The sequence below is a fragment of the Lissotriton vulgaris genome, chromosome 5 (assembly GCF_964263255.1).
Source record: "Lissotriton vulgaris chromosome 5, aLisVul1.2, whole genome shotgun sequence".
In the NCBI taxonomy this organism is placed as follows: Eukaryota; Metazoa; Chordata; class Amphibia; order Caudata; family Salamandridae; genus Lissotriton; species Lissotriton vulgaris.
In genome coordinates, this window is record NC_141693.1 from 4,404,499 (window position 1) to 4,422,753 (window position 18,255).

Below are 18,255 nucleotides of genomic sequence, written 5' to 3' on the forward strand. Positions count from 1 at the left end.
TGAAGATAATTGGTAATGTCTCACGGTGATGGGCATTGGGGGGAGGTTGTTCATCCTCCCAGGGTCTGTAGTTCGCTTCATTCACCAGATTGAGGCGCTGGGGTTTGAAGTTAATGGTGGTGTGGTATCATGAATCTGTTCTAGATCCACATGCCGTGCATTATTTCACCGTCTGGTGGTTCGGCTTAGAACAGCATCTAAATAAACGTTATGCTTGGCCTCGACCATAGGTGGAGTCCACAGGATTCATGGTAATGTTGCGGGGCTACCACTTTCATAGAGTTTATTCAAGTTGGGACACAAAATGTAACCACTTTCCAAAAAACTTTAAAATTCATGTTTTCAAAGACCGAAAGTACAGCCTGGGGCAGTCCACAGGAAATCTGGAAATTCAGAACATTGTTTGGCCATCTGCAACCCTACACAGATCTTGGGCATTTAGTGACACAGGGAGTAAATAATGACTCTGGTTAAAGAGTAATTTTTTTATGTTTTTGGGATTTTGATTATGAGCAGACGCCATTTGTGTTCTGCCTGAATTGTCACCAGTGATGTCTACGCTTTAAGAGGGTGACATTTGTGTCTTCCACGGAGTATAGATTAAACTCGGTGCAAGGGCTGCAGTGTTTTCAATATAATTCCATTTAAAACGCACAAATAAAAACCCTGGGCTGCCATGTGATGGCGCAGGGAGGCTGAATTTGGACAAGTGCAGCTGACCCCTATCTGTAGTTTCAGCGCTGAAGGTTCAGACATTGAATGGTCATAACTAAACCCGGTGAGAATTCTCAAAGTCCAGTGAGGACGCAGATCTGGAGCCACAAGTTATTCACTGATCAGGAGCCGTTGCATACGTTTTCTTAACTTTCCAGGACACCACCTAACCTGCAGTGCCTCAAACTGCAAAATCATATTTTGAACTCCCCCCCCCAAACAATAATGTTTAACTAAGTCAACCCACGTTGACAAAGAAAATGTTATGTTTACGTAGGCTAGAGACAAAAACAGTTCAGTGTTGAAACACATCAAAGATCATGCCAAAGGGGCAAAGTATGTCAGCCAAGCCGACTCCAAAGAAGGGCGGTCAGCCAAGCCGACTCCAAAGAAGGGCGGTCCGCCTTCATGCAGAACCAAGTACCTTCTCTGCTGAAAAGTCCATGTTTGTCAGCTTCTGGCATCGGCATCAAAATAGAATGCAAGACTTTTTGACCCCATACAACATTGTTATAAACACAAACGGTCGTTGCAAAAAAGAAATCCCTTTTTTTGGCTCAGTTCATAAATATATAATTACAAAGAACCCAAGCCCTAAAAGACCAGAAGAACCCTTTACTACTGCTGGTCATCTGATGGTATCTGTTCACACGCCACAATACCCAGAAGAAGGGGCCCATCTCTAATACGCGGAGTCACAACACACATCAAAAGATTGGAGACAACTTGTGAGAAACTCCGGACAGACTGTCTCTGTCACGAGCAGGGGATGTATTGTACTCGTTTCCTCTAATCAAACAGAATTTCACCACAGCAAGCGGTGCTAGACCCCTGGGTCACGAGCAGGAGATGTATCGTACTCGTTCCATCCTATCAAACAGAATCTCACCATAGCATGCGGCCTCTGGGTCACTATCAGGAGATGCAACTCACTCGTTCCATCCCATCAGACAGAATCTCACCAAAGCATGTGATACTGGACCTCTGGGTCACGAGCAGGAGATGTATCGTACTCGTTCCATCCCATCAGACAGAATCTCACCACAGCACGCGGTGCTGGACCTCTGGGTCACGAGCAGGAGATGTATCGTACTCGTTCCATCCTATCAGACACTCTCACCAAAGCATGCGGTACTAGACCTCAAGGTCACGAGCAGGAGATGTATCGTACTCGTTCCCTCCTATCGGACACTCTCACCACAGCACGCGGTACTAGACCTCAAGGTCACGAGCAGGAGATGTATCGTACTCATTCCATCCTATCAGACACTCTCACCAAAGCATGCGGTGCTGGACCTCTGGGTCACGAGCAGGAGATGTATCGTACTCGTTCCATCCTATCAGACACTCTCACCAAAGCATGCGGTGCTGGACCTCTGGGTCACGAGCAGGAGATGTATCGTATTCGTTCCATCCTATCAGACACTCTCACCACAGCACGTGGTACCAGACCTCTGGGTCACGAGCAGGAGATGTATCGTACTCATTCCATCCTATCAGACACTCTCACCAAAGCACGCGGTGCTGGACCTCTGGGTCACGAGCAGGAGATGTATCGTATTCGTTCCATCCTATCTGACTCTCTCACCACAGCACGCGGTGCTGGACCTCTGGGTCACGAACAGGAGATGTATCATACTCCTTCCATCCTATCAGACACTCTCACCACAGCACGCAGTACTAGACCTCTTGGTCACGAGCAGGAAATGTATTGTACTCGTTCCCTCCTGTCAGACAGAATCTCACCACAGCACGTGGTACTAGAACTCTGGGTTATGAGCAGGAGATGTATCGTACTCGTTCCCTCCCGCCGTTCACTAATTAAATATGCGTGCTTTAAGTCAAGCAAATGACAGACTAGAGAGCCCACCATGAGCTCTGAGATACATCACAGTTCCTGCGGCATCCACAGACGTATCATAAACTTGCTGTTTGATGGAGACCATGTTTCTTCTCCCACATAGACGAGGCACTGAGACAGCAAAGGCAATAGAACATAGAGAGTCTTTCATGTGCAGGATCGAGACGGTGTAAACTGTATTTCAGGCACCAGCCCCATCCTCATTGGACGCCGTATCATCAGCAGTAGAGTGCATCCTGGCCGCAGTCGTGACATGGGCAAGGCCAGTCCTGTCGAGGCAGAGTTCAGGGTAGGACCCAAAGCCCCGGTGGCTCAGCCCTTGCCTTCCACTGAGAGCACATTTTCTTCCTCCAGTGGGAGAACGTCTGAGAACTTTCCTGCCCATCGTGAAGGCGGCATCTCTGTCCCAAGAGCTCTGTAGGTGCTTTACGAGGGATACTTTGTGGAACTTCCAGAAAGTCATAAAATCACAGACCAAATCAAACTGTAATCATGCAGGGTCACAACCTTCTGTTGCAATCACTGCTGTCTGAGATGTTCTGCTGCATTATCAGGGCCATTAAAATTAATGGGGTGACCCTGTGTCCCTCAGAACCTGGGTATTCAGGATGAGAATAACAAGTTGGGTGAAAACAATCACTTTTATTTATGTACTCTATATATAAAAAGATATCACAAAATATATTTTGCAACAAATGTAAAGATTTGTGTCCTGTCTTTAGTTTTTCACATGAATACAAGACCCAATAATGATTTCAAAGTAGGAATTAATTTATTATTGCTAGAAGACAATTCCAGTTATAGCTCAGACGACGCACTGAATTTCAAGTCATCGACCGTTAGCGGCACTTAATACACTTTACCTGACCTGACGCAACTCCATCGGCTTGTGGAAGTCAAGTGTTTTGAGCCACGCATTAAGACTCCAACCGGCTGGTGGAGCTCTTCTTTTCCTACAGATTAAGACCAGGTGTTTGTTTGACCAAAGCCTTCATTTACCATTGGATCTAAGTTACCCCATGAATGACTACTTGGTTTTGCTTCTTGAATTCCAGTGAATTTCCCATTGTGATCGCACTCCACTTTTTGGAGTTTCTGCTCTTGTGGCTGTCTGCTCCGTCTCTTTACTGTCCTGAGGAAGACCTGTCCTTGACGCGTTACAATCTGTGCTTTGTCTAGGGTCGAAACGTCGAGGTTATTACTACGCTTGTCCATATGGTCTTCTTATTTTTTTTTTTCAAATCATTATTGGGTCTTGTATTCATGTGAAAAACTAAGGACAGGACAAAAATCTTGAATCAAACTTCACCTCTGTGTGTCATGTATATAGTGAACCATTGATTTCACTTGTCACTTTGTCACTCATTTCTCACTATATTCACAATTGTATCCCTCTATTTCAATTGTGTTTATGACAGCCATATCTAATTTATTTGGTAAATGACTAAAAAAGCAAACAAATACATTTTCAACTGGTATGTTCCTATCCTTAAGGTTCTATTGCCTTGTTTGTGATTTCTTTACATTTGTACATAGATCAAAGTGATTGTTTTCACCCGACAGAACCGACTTGTTATTCTTAGCATAATCAGGGCCAACATGAGTATTCAGTTTATTTCCTTATCCCCAAAAAAAGAAAGTACCCTCCGATCTATGTTGGATTTTCATAGTTTGATTCGATACATGCAGGCATTGAGGTTCAAGAGGTCCACCTTTCATGGCATCACCCCACTAACAGAACTGGGTAACGTCTCTTTCTTCATGCTCTACCTTGATGGGGACTCTCTCTGCCGGACGCACAACAAACATGGCTGGTACCTCTGGTTCGCGGTCGGTGGTGAACTTCACCAACTCATTGTTTTTCTATTTGGAGTAAAATGAGCACCAAGATTTCTTGGTGGAGACATATCTGTGGTGAAGGGCCCTACTCGTACAACCCCGAGTGATTGCCAGTGGTTAGACTTATTGCAAACATTCCACTTGATATAAATATCATGTCCTAAAAATCATTTACAAAACTATTGCCCCATTTGGTGTGTATTGTCAATATTTACTCCAATGGAGCAATGGTTTAGTGCATGACATATTCTTTTTATCAGAGGAGATTTAGCTCACAGTATTCTGGTGCCACGCCCACCATCATGAGTCACATGGACTCCGCCTATGGGGCGGTCCAAAAGACATATACGCCAATGCTTTTCCAATCCCAGACACTAGGTGTTGCGGTGACACACAGCCTGTGAATCTGGAATTGCCTGAAGCTTTGACGCGATTGTAACTTTTTCTGCATTGGTGCATCGGGGTACAGGTGTGAGGTCGCTAGAGTCTGACTGCGGCCCTTGACCTCACGCCGCTTTGTCTTTTGTTTGTTCGCTCTAGGGGAGTCTGGACCCTCTATGGAAGATGCTATCGGACTCTTCATCACTGCCTTCATCCTCTGTGGGCTTCTGACCTTCATCGGCACGAAGGGTAAGAATTCACAAGCATGTACCCCTCTCCATGTGCGACCCCCCCCCAAATCCCTTCTCCGTATGTGATTCTAAGTCCCATCGACATGCGGCCCTCCAGCCCCTCCTCGTTCCCACCGGACCCCTCCCTGTGCCCCCGCTGCCCCCAGCCCACTTCCAAGTGTGACTTACCTTCTTTGATGAGTCCTCGCCATGTATTCCCCCTACCTCGCTCTTACATCGAACCCCCAGACCTTTCCTGCCTCCCCTCAGCACGACCCTCCTCCACCAGGGCCATATTCCCCTCCGCCCCCCCCCCCTAACCCCATCTGCCCTCTTTACCCTTCTGCCCTGTACTCCTATCTGCCTTCATAATCCCTTCTGCCCTTCTACTACTATTTACTTCATGTCCTATCTGCCATGTACTCCCATCTGCCCTGCACTCCCATCTGCCCTGCACTCCCATCTGTCCTATACTTCTATCTGCCCTCAGAGCCTTCTGTCTGCCCTCAGGGCCCATCAGCTCCTACACTCCGACTGTTCTGGTTCCCTTGGTAGCCTGTATGCCCTCCGCTGCCCCCACCCTGTCTTAGCACCGCAGGCCTGCCCTCATATCCCTGGTATCCTTTGTATCCCTGACTCCCCTTATCCACCTGAGGCCCCTCCAACCCCAGCTCCCCTCACATGCTTCTCTGTCTTGCAGTCTCTATTTGGCTCCCCTTGTCCACCTGAACCCCCCTCCAGCCCAGCTCCCCTCATATGCCTCTCTCTCTCTCTCTTGCAGTCTCTCCTTGGCTGGCCCCATCTGCAGGAGACTCACAATCAGTGAAGCAGAAGGTAGGTGCTACTTCACCTTCTAGGAGCATCTCTGGCTTCGTCAGACACTTTCCGTCCCAGTAGGCAAGGCAGAGGGGGTGTTATTCCCCCAGTATACACACTTCTTTAAGTCCTCGTGCTCCTGCTGCTAAATGTAAACTCGTAGCAAGTGTTGGCCATAGATCCATATGCTTCGCATACTCCTGCCGTCTAGAGTTGGGCTCCGACGTTGCGAGTTGTTTTTGTTCGAAAAGTCTTTCGAGTCACGAGGTATAGAGACTCGTCCTATTGCCTGTGTTGCACGTGGTCATCAGCTCCTTTGTTAGATTGTTTGTTTTTCTCCGCCTTCTGACATCTTCTTCGAAGAGTCAGGACTGAAGCTTTGATACTGTTTCACCGACCCTTAGGTGACTAATTTACATCACCCGTCAAAAGAGACGTGCAAGATACCCGGCAGTTTGCTGCTTTCTTTGGCTTTCTGCCTGTCTGGCCTCCGGCCCGGCTCAACTTATAGGATTCTCCATCGGCTTCCTTCACTTGGCGCATAGGGAGTGATGGAATAGATGCCTTTCAGCCATGGGAAGTACTCCAGGCAAGATCATCACCCGGACCGCAACTTCTGCCTTTCTCCGGAGCAATACGAGACATCGTGGGAAGCCTGCCTGGCCTTTCGGTCAAAAAAGACTCTTCAACAATGACGTGAGAGGTGATGGGCCCACACCACGATTCAGGCACATTGAGCGGAAGGCGCCCCTGATATTTTTGAGGACCAACAAAAGCAACTGGAAGAACGTGACACCAACGAAAAAACTGAGACCTAAGGTGCTCCTATGGATGTCCCCATTCTTCTCACCAGCAGCGGAGATGTGTCCGACTCTGACCAGGACACAAAAGAGGCCCAACATGTCGCTTTACAAGGTCTCATGAGTACTGTGGTGAAAGCCTCGCAAACACAAACAAAAGAGCAAGCACAGGCTCATGGAGCCCCACTCTCCTCGGGCTATGGGGGTGTCCCTGCCATCGAGCCTTGGATCAAACAACATAACGTGTATCGCCACTTGCTGCTTTGGAACTTATTTTCACAGTTTAAACGCCAGGTTATTCATCTTCAGAAAATGCGAATAATACTAAACTGTTACCCAAGGTACTTATCTACCTTTCGGGTTCCTTTGTGTTTTTGACAATATGGAGGTGTCCGGCACATGGTAAATGAGCAGAGAGTCGTCCCTCCATCCAAACAAGCCTTAAAAGTAACTTAGAAGACTAAGGCCCCCACCCTTTCCAAGTCGAAGCCAGTCTTGGAACTGGCATCCAAAAAAACATTCATCGATGCCGAAGAAGTCTTCAGAGCCGAACACTGGGCCAGAGAAAACCAGGGCATCTTCAAATTTGAGGATGCTGTCGGCGCCGAAAATACCCTTGGCTCCGAAAACACCATCAGACACCATGGTACCATTGGTGCCAAAGAACCCGTTGGCATCTGAAACGTCCTCCACATCCAAGACTTTATCAGCACCCAAGCCAATCTTGGCTCCAAAATTACTGCAAGCCCACACAGACCCTATAAACATCCTATTTTAGCCAGGGTACAAGAACCGCAGGGTACAAGAACTGCATGATGCCAAGCAAAGAACTCTGGCCATAAACCCAGATGCAAGCAAGGTGGTAACCAAATCACCTCTACCACCTACAGATACACTACCAAAATGCAAGAAAACTTTTGAGGAGATTATGGGACCTCAACCGCAAAAGCCTTCACGTACAAAACATAGGGATAGGTAATCCAGTCCCAAGCATTTCCCACCAGCACCTCCTACCGCCAGTTCTACCTACACCTACTCTTTTGGAAATGCCTTCCACTCCTCCACCTTTACCAACCTCACCGCAATGCTCCCTTCATATTAATCCACAGGGGTAGCCCACTACTTCCTCTCTAGGGGAACGCAACAGAGGGGAAAACATAGACCCCTAATACATTATGCATTTACCAGATCCACACGGGGACCCTGACTCACTTGATGAACCCTGCGATTGCTATAATGTCAACCCACAAGGGGACACAGATCTCGATCTATACCCCTCCAAACCATACCCCACCTGAGAACACCACCACATATTATGAGATACCGCGCCGGGCAGCAGAATACCATAAAGTTCCTATACATATGCTGGAAGATGTAGCTGATTTCCTTGTAGACACACTATCAAAGATACAACAAACCGTCCAACTCTTGCCCGTGCTAAAGGGCATGCTCAGACCCCCAACAGAGATATTTAAGCAATCTGTCAAAACAAGGGTGTTAACGCCTAGGGTTGATCAAAATATAAATCCTCAACACATGTGAAAGGACTTCTCCCTCCTGAATCTCTTGTAGCACACACAGCAAGAAAGCGAGCCAACTCTCAAGGGGCGGGCGATACTCCTTCTACAGACAAGGAGAGCAAGCAGTGTGACGCTGCAGTTAAACTAGTTGCAGTGCAGGTGGCAAATCACCTTAGAATTGCCAACTCAGAAGGCCTCCTCTCAAAGTACAATAGAGCACTTTGGGATGAAATGCAGGAATTGTTACAACACCTTCCTGAACAATATAAACAGAGAGGTACAGAGCTCGTAGAAGAGGAGAATCATCTCTAATGCAACTATCGAGTGTGCCTTAGACGCTACTGATGCTAGTGCTAGGGAAGTCAGCATTAGTATCATCGCCAGACGACGTGCCTGACTGAGGGTGTCCGGGTTTAACCCTGATGCCCAGTAATATCTCTTCAATGTACCTTTTGATGGAGAACACGTCGTTGGTCCACAAATGGATGAAATGCTAGAAAAACATTAAAAGGACACTGACGTTGTCAAAGCCATGGGTGCCCCACAAACATACCACAACAGAGGGTCCTTTTGGAGGGGTCAGTGTAGAGAAGCATCGAAGGCAGCCACCTCCACGTGCACAGGTACCTTTCCGAAGCAGCAAAGCCCCTATCAATCCCAGTTTACGAGAGAGTCATACCACCGACCACACAACAGAGGCAATACTATCAGGGGTCGCAGTACTGGATGCATTACCAAGGGAAACACTTCCACTTAGCAGTGACTCTGTCTGCCTCCCCACCCCCACATTTAGCACTAGTGGGGGGGACGGCTACAGGGCTTTAACACAGACTGGGAACAAATCACCACTGATCAGAGGGTCCTGTCAAAAACAACCAATGGATATTGTCTAGAACTCATAGCGTCTCCTCCCAATATCCCACCTCGGTCACAAGCAACGTCAAAGGAACACTTAACACTTCTACAAGAGGAAGTTCAAGCTCTGCTTCAAAAGGGAACCATAGAGACGGTCCCAAAACAATACCAGGGACACTGGGTGTACTCTCTGTATTTCCTCATTCCAAAGAAAGACAGCACCTTAAGGCCTATGTTAGACCTCGGGCCCCTCAACAAGTACATCTTGTTGGAGCACTTCCATATGGTTACACTTCAAGAAGTCACCCTACGGCTGAAGCAAGGAGACTTCATGACAGCCGTAGACCTCAAAGACGCCTATTGTCACATAGTAGTTCACCCAGCCCACCGCCGCTACCTCCGTTTTCAAGTAAGTGGCCAACATCAGTTCAAAGTGTTGCCATTCGGGATACCTAATGCACCAAGGGTGTTCACGAAATGTCTAGCAGTGGTACCCGCTCATCTCAAAAGGGGGGCACACGTGTTCCCATATCCAGATGATTGGCTGATCAAGAGCGCAAGCAAAAAACTTCTGCAAGATTCTCCGAAAGTAATCAATCTTCTGCACAGCCTGGGCTTCATGCTCAATGTTACAAAGTCTCGCCTACAACCCTTGCAGACACAGCCGTTCGTCTCGCCTACAACCCTTGCAGACACAGCCGTTCGTCTCGCCTACAACCCTTGCAGACACAGCCGTTCCTCCGCGCAACCCTAACTCAATCTCAGCAAAATCTTATCCCAGTCCCCCAAGAGGACAAAAGATCCCGCTTGCATTGCCCTTTTTTCAGCCACATTGTCACATCGAAATGAGCGACCTTATCGTTATGATGGCCTCGTGCATCTCCATAGCGCCACACGCACAACCGCACGTGCGCCCCCTACCACAGTGTCTACAGTCACAATGACCTCAAACGGAGTGACACCTACAGGATCTAGTGTTGCTAGGGCCGGCGACCCATCACCGCCTGCTGTGGTGAAACAATCTGTTGCAGCGACGGCCCTTCAAAGCTCCTGTTCCACAAGTAACCATAACAACTGACGCATCCTTACATGGTAGAGGGGCGCACATGTAACATCTCACAGTGCCAGGTCAATGGTCCCCAGTGCGAAGGTATCTACACATCAATCACCTGGTGCTACACAAGATTCAATTAGCTCTCAAGGCTTTTCAACAACATCTTCACCACAGAGTGGTTCTAGTCTGCACTGAGAAAATGACCGCTGTGTATTGCATACAAAAACAGGGAGGCGCACACTGCATACAGGTGTCTCGTACAGACCAGCACATGTGGCATTGGGCCGTACATCACAATATCCATCTTCTAGCAGAATACTTACCAGGGGTGGACAACTACTTCGTAGATATGCTCAGCATAATGCAACAACAGGTACATGAGTGGGAAATCGATACAACACTGTTCCACTCATACTTCCAACGGAGGGGAACCCCAGAAGTAGAGATCTTTCCCACACAAGAGAACGCCTACAGATTTCCCCACTCTCGGTCCAAGGGCAATGCCGTATGGATCAACTGGATAGGAAACTAAACAATTGCCAATACTGTTATCCTAAATCCTGGTCAGGGATATTTGCTTTTGCTTTTCCTCCTGCCTCACTCATTCCTTACCTGGTTCAGAAGCTCAGACGAATATCCCTCACACTAATTCGAATAGCCCCAATGCAGGCTCAACGAGCTGAGCTGTACCACACAAGAGAATGCCAATCTGGCCACACCTGTTAACTCGGGAGCAGGGCGGAGTGAGACAGCCGTACATCCAGCAGCTCAATCAAGCGATTTGGCTCCTGAAGTCTTAGAATTTGGATACCTAAAACCTCCACAAGAATGTATGACCATTCTAAAACAAGCCCGTAGCCCCAACCATACGGGCATGCTAGGCTAAACTGGAAAACAGTTGTGCACTATTGTTTAACAAAAACACATCCAGTCGCTCTTCCCTATGGTACAGGATCTTATTTGGTATCTACTCCATTTACAACTAGCAGGTATTGTATATACTTCTGTTTGGTTACACTTAGCAGCGCTGGCAGTGTATATGCAAAACAGACAACACATGTCCATTAAAATTGCAGTCATCAAAGATATTGTGAAGGATCTAAAAAGAGTTATTCCGCCCTCTATTCCAGTCTGGAATCTCAAATAGTTCCAGCAGACATATGGATCCAACCATCGAACCTATACATTCATGTGATCGACAGTTCCTCAGATGAAAGGTAGGCCGTCTTAGTAGCTATAACATCCTTTAGACAGACCAGTGAACTTCAAGCACTCACTTTGGAGGAACCTTTTTTCCAAGTCCTTCGTGACAAATTGGTACTAAGAACAAACCCCAAATTGCTCCCAAAAGTGGTTTCTTTTCATTTAAATAAGACCATAGAGCTCACAGTTTTCTTTCCAAAACGAGACTCGGTAGCAGACAGAGCTCTACATATACTCGATGTTAAAGGAGCTGTAATGTATTACATTTATTTATTTTTATTTATAGCATTTATTGAGCGCACTGTTACCCATGGGTGTCCTGGCGCTATGTGAGATCTTTCAAAGGGTCCAGCCGGTGTCATGCTACTTAGTAAACTATTCCGTAAACAGCCAAGTTTTTAAAGCCTTTCGAAAGGTAAGGAGTCTCGGTGTACCTCTTAGCCTATGGGGAAGCTTGTTCCATGCTTTGGCTGCATTTGCCACAAAGCTTTTTCCACCCCAAGTGGCCTTTCTAACAAATGGCACATACACCAGTTTAGCATCAGATGAACGTAGTAATCTACTTGGCGTGTACCAATAAAGTTGTTTTTTTAAATAGGCCGACCCTACTCCATAAAGAGCCTTATGGACCAGACACATCGCCTTGAACATAGTACGCTTCCTTAGTGGCAGCCAGTGTAGTCTTCGAATCTCTTCCGCTATTGGAGCATATTTAGGAATGCCCAGCAGCAGTCTAGCAGCTGCGTTCTGTAGGAGTTGCAACTTCTGCAATGAACCTTCCTGAATATTGAAGTACAAACTGTTACAGTAATCCAGCCTCGACATAGTGAGAGTGGTGATCGCTGTTTTACGACATTTGATAGGCAGCAAAGGCAGAATTTTCTTGCAGGACCTAAGGGCGAAAGACGTGGCAGAAGCCACTGAATTAACCTGGTCTTTGAAATTAAGCTTCTGATCTATCCACACCCCAAGATTTTTAACCTTCCTATTGGGTGCGGGAAGAGGACCCAGGGTATCTGGCCACCATTCTGGAGTCCAGAAATTGGGATCTTTCCCAAAACATACAACCTCCGTCTTACTGGAGTTTAACTTAAGGCAGTTTTGGGCCATCCATGTCCCCACTGCATTCATACAATCTTTAAAACGGACTGCCGTACTTTTTAATTTAGCTGGAAGAAGAGACACCACTATTTGAGTATCATCTGCATAACTGGTCAGACTAAACCCAAAGGACTGAATAAGGGGTGCGAGGGAGGACACATAAATATTAAATAGTGTCGGACTCAGTGAGGACCCCCGAGGGACCCCACATGGTAATGAAAAAGGTTTAAATACAAATTCCCCCAACGCCACCTGCTGACTCCGGTTAGACAAAAAATGATCTTAAGAGACTCCAAGCCGAGCCCTGTACCCCGATCTCCTGCAGCCGGCCCATCAACAAAACGTGATGGACCGTATCGAATGCTGCAGAGAGATCTAACAGGATCAGGGCGCCTTACCACCAAGATCTAGAATAGTCCTGATCTCTTCTGTAGATTTCAAAAGGCTACCTTCAGTACTGTGGCCCCCTCGAAAACCATATTGTGTTTGGTCCAGGGCTTGAGTGGACTCCACAAATTGGCTCAGCTGCATATTTAAATTTTTCTCAATAATTGTAGCAGGTACCGTAAGTCTAGATATAGGTCTATAATTGTTTGGGTCTTTTGTATCAAGATTAGGTTTCTTCAGGAGGGGCAGAATAGAAGTTTTTTTCCAGTCTAACGGGAAATATCCCTCTGAGTACATTAAATTGAAAATAGGTGTCAGAACTTGAGCTACTGGCACAGCCGCTAGCTTTAATAAAGCAATCGGGCAAGGGTCCGAGGGGGATCCAGATTTCACCTGACTGAGAAGTTTACCAGTTTCTATAGCTGACGGTGGAACAAATTTGTCCAATACCACCTTCATCTCTATCTGTCGATCGACAGTTTGATTCGCCATGTTCTTAGCTGTAGCATTGGAAAAAGTGGAAAAAATAGCGTCCACTTTCTCAAAAACGAATCTAGCCAGTTTTTCACATAACTCCTGACTAGGCATAGCTGTGATCGTCACTGGATTGGCCAGGCTGGTAACTGTATTAAACCGTTCCCTCGCTGAATTTCTTGCTCTATTAATCCTCATAGAGAAAAATAGAAGTTTTGCCTGATGAACCTGATGTTTATAAATGGCAAGAGCACATTTATACTTCTTCTTGTCGGTATCCTTATAGTCTGTTCTCCACTTTCTCTCCATATGTTTACATATCAATTTTTGTTCCCTGAGTACCTGTGAATACCATGGGGCGGATGGCAGCTGTCTGGTGGGGTAGAACATTTTTTTAGGAGCAAGCACATTCCCTGCTGTTTCTAACCAGCTAGAGAAGAAGCGTGTTGCATCTTCTAGGTTAGGGGGGGCACGCCTATGGTCTTCTTGAGGGTATCGCACAGATCCTCAGCCACTACTTTATTCCACGCTCTTTTCACCAGCTTCTTTTTTACAACTGGCTTCTGCGAAAGATGCTCTGGAACAGAGAGATTAAATAACACCGCTTTGTGGTCTGACCATGGAAGTGCAGTAATCTTGGTGACTAATAACTGCAAATTATTAGAAAAAGTGCCATCAAGAGTGTGTCCTGCCTGATGAGTCGACTCATCAGAGAGGACAAAGGCAATTCGTAAAACTCATCAGCTTTTTGTAGCCTCCTCAATTCCTCAAAGAGGATTCCCTGCCTCAACTGCTGGATCGTAAAATGCATACAATCGTGCTACCACACAGCCATACAAGTGCCACCTGCAGCTCCAAGAGGACATTCCACCCGTAAGAAGGCAGCCTCTATGGCTTTCCTATGCAGCATTCCACTAGTGGATATCTGTAAAGCAGCCACATGGAAGAACCCGCCACATACATTCACCAAGCGTTGCTGTGTTGATGTCTTAGCTAATCAATGAGCTTAAGTGGGTCAGGCCGTATTACAAACACTTTTTCAAGCGTCTACGTCAGCCGTTAGCTAGCCACCGCATTTTGAGAGCACTTCTTTGTATTTGATGCTAAGCATATGTATCTACGGCCAACACATGCTACGAATGGAATATGTTACTTACCCTGTACGCATCTATTCGTAGCGTGTAGTGCTGTAGATTCATATGCACCCACCCTCCTCCCCGGAAGCTCATAACGAATGAACGCACTCTTTTACTCAACTTTGATCTGTCTTTAATATAACTTCCTTGTTCATCTTTACTATCTCATTTTGTGCTCCTATCCTAAGCTTGCCCAAAGGGACAAAAACAATCTAACGAAGGAGCCGATAACAATGCGCATCACAGAGTATAGGAGGAATCACTACACTGCGTGACTCGAAAGACTTTTAAAACAACAACTAACGTGCAACATCTGAGCTCAGCAGTAGATGGCAGGAGTAAACTAAGCATATAAATCTACGGCACTACATGCTATGAATAGATGCTTACAGGATAAGTAACCTACAGTGCTCAGCACACATGCCATTCACTCTCTGCAGTACTAAGCACAAATACCATTCACCCTCTGCAGTACTGAGCACACATACAATTCATCCTCTAGTGTACTGCAAACACTTACTGTTCACCCTCTACAGTGCTGAGCACACATACCATTCACCCTCTGCAGTACTGCGCACACATACCATTCACCCTCTGCAGTACTGCGCACACATACCATTCATCACCCTCTGCAGTACAGAGCACACATAACATTCACCCTCTGCAGTACAGAGCACACATACCATTCACCCTCTGCAGTACAGAGCACACATACCATTCACCCTCTGCAGTACAGAGCACACATACCATTCACCCTCTACAGTGCTGAGCACACATACCATTCACCCTCTGCAGTACAGAGCACACATACCATTCACCCTCTGCAGTACAGAGCACACATACCATTCACCCTCTACAGTGCTGAGCACACATACCATTCACCCTCTGCAGTACAGAGCACACATAACATTCACCCTCTGCAGTACAGAGCACACATACCATTCACCCTCGGCAGTACAGAGCACACATACCATTCACCCTCTGCAGTACAGAGCACACATACCATTCACCCTCTACAGTACTGAGCACACATACCATTCACCCTCTACAGTGTTGAGCACACATACCATTCACCCTCTGCTGTACTGCGCACACATACCAGTCACCCTCTGCTGTACTGCGCACACATACCATTCACCCTCTGCAGTACTGCGCACACATACCATTCACCCTCTGCAGTACAGAGCACACATACCATTCACCCTCTGCAGTACAGAGCACACATAACATTCACCCTCTGCAGTACAGCGCACACATACCATTCACCCTCTGCAGTACAGAGCACACATACCATTCACCCTCTACCGTACTGAGCACACATACCATTCACCCTCTACAGTACTGAGCACACATACCATTCACCCTCTACAGTGTTGAGCACACATACCATTCACCCTCTGCTGTACTGCGCACACATACCATTCACCCTCTGCTGTACTGCGCACACATACCATTCACCCTCTGCAGTACTGCGCACACATACCATTCACCCTCTGCAGTACAGAGCACACATACCATTCACCCTCTGCAGTACAGAGCACACATAACATTCACCCTCTGCAGTACAGCGCACACATACCATTCACCCTCTGCAGTACAGAGCACACATACCATTCACCCTCTACCGTACTGAGCACACATACACCTCACACTGTTCAGTACTGAGGAGTCCAGCCTTACAGATGAGGTTTGAAGCCAAGCAAAACTCTTTACCAGGGAGGTTGGTAGAGGCGAGGCTTCTCTGGGGTGGGGTGGGGTGGGTCAGGTGTGGGATGAACACACGTCAATTAATGTCCTCTCTTTCTGCAGGACAAGGCGGAGTAACCCGCGTGGCACCCAGACGTCTCAGCGGTAAGTACGGAGATAGGCTGTCTGGTCAAGGGGGGTGTGGGTGCCACTCCTTGGAGACGTCACTGCATACATGTGCATTCCATGGTCTGCAAACTCACCTAAAAGGACACCGAAAGTTTCCGGCTCAGTTAGAATTGTTATCATCTAATTGACTCTCATGCAGGACCCTACATCCCTTTTTAGGTTTCGCCTGCCGAAGGCTGTGCTCTGCGCAGCTTTTCGGCGCAGGCGAAATCTATTGTTTACAATATGGGCTTCAGGAACGTCCCCCGGCTCCCATTGGCTAGCTCCATAAATGGAGGCTAGCCATTGGTAGCCGGATCTGTCCGTCAAGGCCGGACCAGATTCGGGGGCGTTCCCGCAATTTTTTCCCTCTCCACCCACTTCTGTTCGTCATCGCGGCGGTGGGTGTGTGTTATTTTTTTTTTTCGAGTCGGCCTGTTTTCTTCTTTTTACAAGTGTTTGTTGTTGGAGTTGGCTGCAAGATTTGAGTTCCCACGAAGCGATCAGGTAAGGAGCATTTTTTTTATATAATGTCTTGTTTTTTATTTCCTTTGTCGGTTCCGCCGTGTTGTGTGAGCTGTTATGTACTTTGGCTCGTGAGCTCTGTTTCCCGCCCCCCCCCCCTCCCGCTGTCCGTTCCGCCCCCCTCCCTGGGTGCCCGTGCCCGCCCCCCTCCCCTTTCACTCTGCACTGCCTCCTTGAGTGCTGCGGTGTACGTCTGCCTGGCATCGGCTAGCAGGTAAGCGGAATATTTTACTGGTGTTCCCGCCCCCCCTCCCGCTGTCCGTGAGCCCGCCCCCCCTCCCGCTGTCTGTGTGCCCGTCCCCCTCCTCCCGCTGTCCGTTAACCCATCCCCCCTCCCGCTGTCCGTGTGCCCGTCTGTGCGCTCCATCCAGACCGCAACGTTATAACTTACTAAAAATGTTCCCCATGCTTTAAATAGGCCCACAATATGCCCTATGCCGTCTCAGGTCTCCGTTGCATGTATATGGTGAAGGGGGGGAATCCAGTTTTAAGCTCCAGGGCCCCTTATGCCAGCGTGCGCTATCGTGGGCAGGGTGTTACCACTATATGCACACCACGGACGGTCCATCCGAGTCCCTGGTCTGACACGGTTCAATGTGTGGTATTGGTGCTCCCTCGGTGATTAGAGAGGTGCTGGGCACCTGGTTAGGTGGGGGCCCGGCAGCCTGCCTGTTCTTCAGCCGTTCTGCCTGTCGCTGGCCACGAAATGCATGGCAGTCCCAAAGAAAATGGAGTACGGGCGGCCTTTCTATGTCCAAGGCCTGGCCCGTCTCCAACCCGTTACTGCAGCGCTCCCCCGATGTCGTCTGTTATATGGACTAGCCACACGTTGATTTCCACAGGTAAATAGGCGTAGAGAAGTGTGCTTTTTTATATGCAATGTTGAAACATTCGAGATGGGGAGGTATTATTATATGGATATTGTATACATGAGGGCACGATGCACGGATTGTAGAGTTCAATGATTTATTGCTCAGCTTATTGTATGTAAAACAGGATACAGATGGTTTACGATGACGCTTTACATGTGCCAGTTGGGCTGATATAATTGCGGTCTTAGTATTTTAAGAAAAATGTAGTATATGCACACCACGGACGGTCCATCCGGGTCCCTGGTCTGACACGGTTCAATGTGTGGTATTGGTGCTCCCTCGGTGATTAGAGAGGTGCTGGGCGCCTGGTTAGGTGGGGGCCCGGCAGCCTGCCTGTTCTTCAGCCGTTCTGCCTGTCGCTGGCCACGAAATGCATGGCAGTCCCAAAGAAAATGGAGTACGGGTGGCTTTTCTATGTCCAAGGTCAGGCTCGTCTCCAACCCGTTACTGCAGCGCTCCCCCGATGTCGTCTGTTATATGGACTAGCCACACGTTGATTTCCACAGGTAAATAGGCGTAGAGAAGTGTGCTTTTTTATATGCAATGTTGAAACATTCGAGATGGGGAGGTATTATTATATGGATATTGTATACATGAGGGCACGATTCACAGTTTGTAGAGTTCAATGATTTA

The 18,255-nt window shown here is 47.5% G+C and overlaps 1 protein-coding gene across 1 annotated transcript in view; it reads left to right on the forward strand.

The window, feature by feature from the left end:
• Positions 1-18,255, forward strand: part of TAPBP (TAP binding protein) — a 110,149-nt gene that overhangs the window by 46,981 nt on the left and 44,913 nt on the right. The window contains exons 6-8 of the mRNA XM_086920617.1: positions 4,955-5,044; positions 5,807-5,859; positions 16,181-16,222. Coding sequence (XP_086776743.1) covers positions 4,955-5,044; positions 5,807-5,859; positions 16,181-16,195 — 158 coding nt within the window. The 3' untranslated portion in view covers positions 16,196-16,222. The remainder of the gene's footprint in view (positions 1-4,954; positions 5,045-5,806; positions 5,860-16,180; positions 16,223-18,255) is intronic.